Source organism: Phoxinus phoxinus (assembly GCF_949152265.1).
Source record: "Phoxinus phoxinus genome assembly, chromosome: 2".
NCBI lineage: Eukaryota > Metazoa > Chordata > Actinopteri > Cypriniformes > Leuciscidae > Phoxinus > Phoxinus phoxinus.
The window spans coordinates 25,089,935-25,098,289 of record NC_136877.1 but is presented as its reverse complement, the minus strand read 5'-3'; the positions used below and the strand labels follow the sequence as shown (position 1 = coordinate 25,098,289).

The 8,355-nt window shown below is 35.6% G+C and overlaps 1 protein-coding gene across 2 annotated transcripts; it reads left to right on the top strand.

Annotated features, from left to right (window-relative positions):
- Positions 1-7,840, top strand: ca7 (carbonic anhydrase VII). Of its 2 annotated transcripts, none has more exons than XM_079590411.1 (8): positions 1-202; positions 2,147-2,344; positions 3,593-3,711; positions 3,795-3,890; positions 4,498-4,560; positions 5,099-5,254; positions 6,710-6,811; positions 6,954-7,840. In XM_079590411.1, the coding sequence occupies exons 1-8, from the start codon at positions 166-168 to the stop codon at positions 7,110-7,112; spliced, it is 930 nt and encodes a 309-aa protein (XP_079446537.1). In that variant the 5' UTR covers positions 1-165; the 3' UTR covers positions 7,113-7,840. The 2 variants fall into 2 exon arrangements, with proteins under 2 accessions (XP_079446537.1, XP_079446538.1); XM_079590412.1 differs by having other exon boundaries at positions 6,710-6,835.
- Positions 7,841-8,355: the final 515 nt, after the last annotated feature.

Sequence of the window (8,355 nt, the reverse complement as noted above, 5' to 3'; positions counted from 1 at the left end):
GAGGATCAGCTCATCTGTCAATCAATCACAGCGCGCTTCATTCACCTGTTACCTCTGTCATTAGAGTCGATCCACACACTCCACAGCAGCACTCAAGACACTCGCCGACTGCACACACACACATAGCCTACAGCATCTTATCCGCTGCTCAGAGAAGAGGGAGCAATGACTGGCCATCACTGGGGATATGGGAAGGACAACGGTAAGTCAAGTTACCGTTACTAAGAGAATCCTTAGTTTAGAACAAGGCATCAGTCTATAAAAACACGTTTTGTGAATTCATTGTTACCACTGACAAACACCGGTCGTGCTTCGCGGTAATATGTAGGCTAGGCCTAATAAAAAAAATACTTTTATTTCTCATATTTTTTTTTTTTTTTTTTTTTTTTTCAGAAATTATTCATAGCCTAGGCTACATACATCATCAGGGAAATGAAGCGTGGTTGTATATCTATCAATGAACGATAACAACAACAACAAATCCACATCAAAATATATAATTACTCTGAAAATAAAATAACAAGAAAAGAAAAGCACAATAATAAGGTCAAATCATATATGTGAATAAATCGTCATAATGCATAAAACAATTTGCACTTTTTTTGTTATTTATAAGTCCAAGGGTTTATTTATCAAATTATGTAAACTGTTTACTCAAGCTGTTAAAAAAAAAATAAGTTCTACACTTTTTTTGGCAACTTTTAAAATGGGCCATTATTAGTATTTTGACAGCAACAAGTAGCAATATTTTTTATATATATATTTTTTTTAAATATGCTAATTTTTTTTTTTAAGTGACATCCATAATTTGATCAAATGCAAAAACAACATAAAGAAAAACATTTAAACCACAGTTTAATTATCAATTGTATTCCATGATTATTATGTAGCATATAGGCTGTGCTTCATCTTGAAAACATATGCAATGTTGTGTAGCCTATCTGATAAATATCTAAAAAAAAGAAGAAAAAAACATAGCCCTGCATACATTCTTTTTCATACATTCTTTATTCTAAACGTCTTAAATACTTTTTCTGAATCTCTATTTAACCGACTTGTGTTGATCAATAGCCAACATCCATTGGGGCAGTTTTTGTGTTTGTTCTTATTCATTCATTAATATGTCCAGTCAACTGTCGTTAGATTTAGCGTAGCACATTTTGCTGCTCAATCTACTGTTAATGCGAGATTAGCCCAGTTATCTTTTAAAGGGATAGTTGCTGCTTAAACATAACTAGGCTGTAGTAGGCCAATGCTCTGTTAAAACAGACAAACATTGGAAGACTTGCTGTATGCTACACTCACAATAAAAAATGTGTCATAGGCCTGTGTGTTAAAAACGGTTTAACAATGAAAGCTGAGACTGATGTTATATAATTTCTTTAAATTCATCATCTTATTTTATTCCCTTTATAATGAGAGAGCCTGATTTTGGCCTGACCACACTGATGTTTTCAACTTACTTCCTTTATTAGCAAATTGTAATGTAATTTTGATTAAACAAAATGTATGGAAATGAAAGATGGAGTTTGTATTTCTCTGTTTTTTATTTTATTTTAGTTGAAATTATGCATTAATAATAATAAATTAATTGGTGTGCCCAGACTTTTAAAGTTACAAAATTACATATATAATAATGATAAAAAATTGCCACAATGACATAATTCTTTCAAGAGCTAAACACTTTTTGTCAGGTTTTCCAGAAGGGAACAATTTTAGAATGTCATTTCTGTTATCATGATTTTGTATCGTAAGTAAGTGATAGATTTCACTCAAGGGTTGAATGTCAAAACAAACAGTAAAACTGTCAGTCAACCATGTGTTACCTTTGCTATTATTTGTCTGACAGTCTAAAATTCAACACACACACACACAAACACACACACACACACACAAACACAAACACACACACACACACACACACACACACACACACACACACACACACACACACACACACACACACACACACACACACACACACACACGGTTGCAGGGATATGCAACTTCGGTCCTTATCAGGGCTAAAGCTAAACTCTGCAGGACAGTGGCTCTCCGGGACCGAAGTTGCCTATCCCTGGTATAAGGTATGACACTGTGCTTTTATTTATTACTTTCTGCTTGGTTTTCAAACATTGTTTTCTAGGTCCATCAGCATGGCTCAAAGACTATCCCATTGCCGAGGGTAACCGCCAATCACCTATCGATATAGTCCCTGCAGAAGCTTTATTTGATGCCAGACTGTCTCCCATCTCGCTGTCTTACAACAACTGCACCTCTGCCACCATATCAAACAATGGCCATTCTGTAGTAGTGGAGTTCATTGACTCCGATGAGAGATCAGGTTGGTATCAGTGTCAAGATTATCACTGCTTTCAAAATGTTTCTGTCACAAAATGAACAGCGCTTTGAGCAGGCAACGTTTAGTTCTGCATGTTTGGGTTTTTACACACAACCCATTTCTTCTTCCTCTTTACAAAGCTCTCATGTTGAGCAAGACCACTGTGAGATTGTTGAATGCTATAGAAATGTTTATTTAAGAACTTAGAAATTAGATCTTATGAAAGATGAATGACTGACTTGTAGTGTGTGTTTTTGAATAAGGCCGTACCCGTGTTGCTAACGTTAATTAAAACTAAAACAAAACAAAAAAATAGCTTTCGGTAATTGCAATAAAGTAAAATAAAATATAAATATTAAATGAAAAACTTAAACTTTAAAAAATGTCAGTTAGTTGCAGAGGCAAACTGACTTCTGTTTGAGTTGAAGTACAACATTTTTTTAAAGGTAAAATAATAAAATTAATTAAAGCTAAATTAATATAAATATATTTTATTTAAAAATCAAAAGCTAATAAAAATGACAAACATACTGTATAACAAAATGACTAAAACTTTAAACAGAAAATATAAATAACTTTATTTTAGGATTAATATTAAAATAACACTGGGCCACAACAGAAAATATATATTGAAAAGTTCAGCTTTTTCTGCACAAATGACCCTGTCATTTCAGTTCTCTCATTCCACCTCACCATTTTACCTAATGACTGTTAAGTGAAATGACTGTTAAGTGTTGTCATTGTCAATTTGTTGAAATGTTCAAAGTGTCCCTTATAAATTTGTTTTACTCACTGAACTGGACTAGTAGTTAGACATTGGTTTGCATGATACCATCCACCCATTTCATTTAATATCATTGATATAAATATGTCATGCAAATTCATGTCATTGTACTAAATGCAATTCAGTTTGTGTAAATGTAAGGAGAGATAAAGAAGGAGATCATGAGGTCATGAGTTACAGTGCTTCATGCTTTTGTTGTCTTTACCCTTCATTGCACTTTGAGTGAGTCTGAGAAAAAAAGGCGGTATTCACTTTACAAAGCAAGTCATTGGATGTTCACACAGAACGTATTTTTGCATTTCGCTGTTCTGCTTTTCCATTGTTTTCCAAAGAAAATATGCCACCCAGACACGTTTGCAGCATTTCGTGCATGACACAGTGTTCTAAAAACGCAGCGCTCAAGTTAAAATAAGTTAAACTTTTAAAAAACGCGTCTCTAGACCTTGCTTTTTTCTTTCTTGTGGCAGTGATCCGAGGAGGGCCTTTGGAAAACATGTACAGACTCAAACAGTTTCACTTCCACTGGGGAGGCAAGGGTTGCAGTGGCTCTGAGCATACGGTTGGTGGGAAGACGTACGTGTCTGAGGTGAGGGTGCAGGACTCGCTGTACATGTTCTCTCTTTCTGTGCTTTATCGCAATCTTTTGGTGTGACCTCTGTCTCTCTCCAGCTTCATCTGGTTCACTGGAACGCCATAAAGTACAAGTCCTTCGGTGAGGCAGCAGCAGCCCCTGATGGCCTGGCTGTCCTTGGCATCTTTCTGGAAGTTAGTGTGAATCGGCTCTCATTGATGAACCAAATAGTTCAGCATTAGTTCAAGAGCACGTGATCTGTATTAGAATCACATTATTTCATTTTGGAGGATAAGAAAATAAACATAATGGTTAGATAAATAAACAGACATATGGATGAGTATACTTTTTACTTATTTGGCTGTCAAAGATAAAAATTTAATTTAACACTACTTCAGTAGTCCACTTTAGACATTCTATTAAGTTACTTTAAGTAGTTGCAACTACATGTCAACCAGAATATCAATAGGCCGCCTGCTAACAGTTTATTGTGATGCTCCCCCAACAGACATTCTACTGACTATAAGTAACTTTGCAACTACATGTCAACTTATTCTACTAATACTCTAATGAGAGTTATTTGGCATGTATAGTTGCAAATTAATGAGAGTTAGTTGACATAGTTGCAGAGTTACTTGTAGTTAGTAGTAGCATGTCTAAAGTGGACTATCAAAATAAAGTTTAACCAAATGCCAGGTTCAGCAAGGTAGTAAAGTGCAAAAATAAACAGTTTTGTACTTATTATAAATAAAAAAAATCCCTTTTCATTTTAATTTGTTTTTTTTTTTTGTGTTGTTTTAGTCAGGTGATGAACACAGATTTCTTCATCAGATAACAGATGCCTTGTATATGGTTAAATTCAAGGTATGTGTATTTATATACAGTATGTATTTATATATATAATTTTTTATAAAAACTGGAGAATATATTAATTTATTTAAGCTATTACGGAGAGAAAGCGTGAATTAATATATTAAAACAATAGAGGTCTTCAGGTAGCTTACCAAATGGATGCGGTTTTTTTAATCCCCATTTTTGCATCTGATTGGATTTGGAAACACCCAGATGCCTCTTTGCATGTGATTTCATTTGGAAATGTATGTCTTGAAATATGTTAATCAGTTTTTAAGAATTCAAATGAGCACCTCTCCGTTTTTTTTCTTTTTTGACAATATTAGTGGTATTGGCTCTTGCATTTTGAGTATTTGACGTTAATAAATGATCTGATTATTCAGATCACTATTGTAGAAGATTAAATGTAATATTTTTGACAACTAGGCATATCAACAGTCATATTAGTCGAGCACAAATGAAAATATTGGCATGTGTCCCCTACATCCCTGTTCAGAGCATCTTTAGTTCTGCAGAACACTCCTTTCACGTGTCTTTGTTTCTCTTGTAGGGAAGTGTGGCTGATTTTAAGGGCTTTAACCCAAAGTGTCTCCTGCCGAACAGTCTGGAATATTGGACATACCCAGGCTCTCTCACCACTCCTCCACTGTATGAGAGCGTCACATGGATTGTGCTGAAAGAACCCATTTATGTGTCCGAGAAGCAGGTGGGTTGGTTTTGTGATTGACTTTTTCTTTAGTTTGCTCACACGATGAACTTGATTGTTCCTTATTTATGAACTGTATTGCTAGTGCTTTGTCATGAGCATCCTCTGGCCAATTGACAGATGTCGTTTTATGAAAATGAATGGTTGTGGAGGGAGATGGATGTGGGAAGCACTCCCGCTGAATCAAAATCATTGGTAGTGATGTAAATTAGGGATAATCCACAACATCCCAGTATGTCGGTGATGATAGTGAATCTGGTCAGAAATGATCTTGACGTGAGGGCATGTCCGTTCTCTGTAATTGGTTTTGCACTGGTAAATAATTCTTTATAATATTTATTATTTATAAAAGCAGTATATTATAAAATTGTAATTACAATACTTAACACAAGCCTTATGGTGTTTAATTCATAACTAAAGCCCTGCTCAGTCAAGGCTACACATGAACATGCACTATAGCTATAAATTACAATTAGTGTTTTTAATTTCTTATTCTGTTGAGCAAAATTAGTGTGTATGAATCATTTGCAATGGGATGGTTCAGGTCAAAGTCTATGTTTCATTCAGGCAAAATATGCCTTGGCATTAAACGCAGTTGAAATCCTACTTATTATTCAACACACTATAAAGGTAAGTTAAGCAGACTTGCAGAAATGAATACTTTCATTCAGCAAGGATGCATTAGACTGATTAAAAATCACAGTAAAGACATGAATAATAGTACAAATGATTTATATTTCAAATAAATGCTGTTCCTTTGAAAAATGTATTGGTGTGCCATAAAACAAGAAATGTTTTTTTATTAACAAATCAGCATATTCGAATGATTTCTGAAGGATCATGTGATGCTGAAGACTGGAGTAATATGCTGAAAAAAAATCAGCTTTGATCACAGGAATAAATTGTATTTTAAAACCATTATTTTAAATTGTAATAACATCTCACAATATTACTGTTCTTATTGTTGTGTTAAATAAATGCAGCTTTGTTGAGCACAAGAGACTTTCAATAATGTTAATTTGATTAACCGCAGAATTTTGAACGGTAGTGTATGTCCTTTGCTATGAGGTGTCGTATTACTAGATTTCCATTTCAGAAACATAGATCTGTGTCCATCTAAGAGACTGCTGTGGATTTGGTCTCCGGCTCTTGTCTATCCCTCAGACTTTGTCATAGGAAATTGCATTAAAGCAAGCATGAGCAGGTTGGCATGTTGGCGGCGCGGTCGTGACAGCGGCCTGGCGCGTCTGGCACGAGGCCACAAGACTTTGATCTTGTACAGCTTATTAAAATGATTGATTGAGCTAAAAGTGGAAAAAGCTCAGGAGATTCACAGCATGGAGAACCAAGCCTCTTGCATAAGATGTGGAACCAGAGTTGTTTTCTTTTGCAGTGCAGCTTGTCACTTTGCCAGGTTCTGGCTCACATGCTGTTTTTCATGTGTTCTGGACTTAGATGGGAAAGTTCCGGATGCTGCTGTTTAACGGAGAGGAGGAAGAGGACCGAAAGCACATGGAGAACAACTTCCGACCGCCACAGCCACTGAAAGGCAGAAAAGTGCGGGCCTCTTTTAAGTAGACCGTAAGCTTATTGTGATCAATCAAGACACTGCTCTAGAATTACCTCTGAGATTGAAGCGTGAATAATAAGGGTTTGGGTTTTTTTTTCAATCATGTCACTCTCTGTCTGCTGCTTAAAGGTTCTGGCCGATGACCTCGAACACAGTTTGACTTTCACATTGAGCTCTTTGAATCTGAGGCTCTACAGTTTTAGATCCCTTCTCATCCACCTTGATCAGGCTTGTGCAGGCAGATCCTTGTTGCAGGAGATATTTGTGCTTCCAAAGGGTCCAAGCTGATGGGGTCTGACAAGCCGGCTGTCGTCTGCTTTCTCACTGCTATAGGAAAGGGTCGGTAATCCAGGAGCCTGAAATTTAACCCGTTAGGCTCTTGGTAACTTTTGATAAGGCATGTGTCATTTAAGCTGTTCATAGTAAGGCAGGCGGTGCTTTCAAAAACATAGACCTGATGGTGGCAGGATCATTAATACTGAACGTTGCATTATTACACTGAAATGTCTCACTGATATACGTAGATAGCATTTATTTTTATTCGATTGTTGTGACTCCATGAATTAAGTCTTTACAGAATCTTTTATTAACACTGCACTGCACTGTAGTGAATGTTCCTGTGCTGTCAGCGAAGCCTTATAAATGCTTTTACTGTAATAGGAGGGTGATGTGTGGAGGTTGAAATGAATGATGGATTACACTGCTCACACTTAAAAAACAGTTCCTATATGTAATTCCTAATGGAATCTCTGGCATGGCTGCAGGAGAGCTAAAGAAGATCTGTATAAGGTCAGTGCCGTATTTAGACTCGACTTGGATAACATCCAGTTGAAACTACAGGGATTTTTCTTTGGCTGGTGGTTGGCAAGATTTAATATACATTTTATATTGTATGTAGTCTTTATTTTCAATATGTACAAAATAAAAATATTTTAATCTATTTGTCAATGTTTCTGACATTGTTATTTTGACTAAGCTACTTATACTTTGTGCCACAAATAAAAATGTTTTTATGCAATATTTTATTTGACATTTATTTTAAAAAGACAACACAAGCACATTTTAAACAAAACGTCACCAAAAGATTTTATTTGATTTTATTGCAAACAACAGATACAGTTCAACATTAAGACAAATCGTATTTAGAAACTGCTGGATGAACTGCTTCACACTTTGTTTTTACTTTGTTCACCTTTCTTGAGGGTAACTGTTGCCAAAATTGAAGGAACTTTTTGTTCAACTACCCGAGTTAAACTTTGATGTAAAAGCATAATTGGAATGGAAACGCCACTTTTAAGATTGACCGTACTTTCGTTTTAGGTCAAAATGCCTTTTGAATGGGAGTGCATGGGGCACTTCTATGATAGCATCACAATCCCTGTTTTTAAGACACTTAGAAGGCTCCACACAACATAAAACTGTGCTCGAATATCACCAGGGGCTCTACACATGAACTTGAGCATTGAATTCATTGTTTGTGGACACAAAGTTTACAAAAAAGAAAGGTTTTGTATGACTCACTTGATCAGTT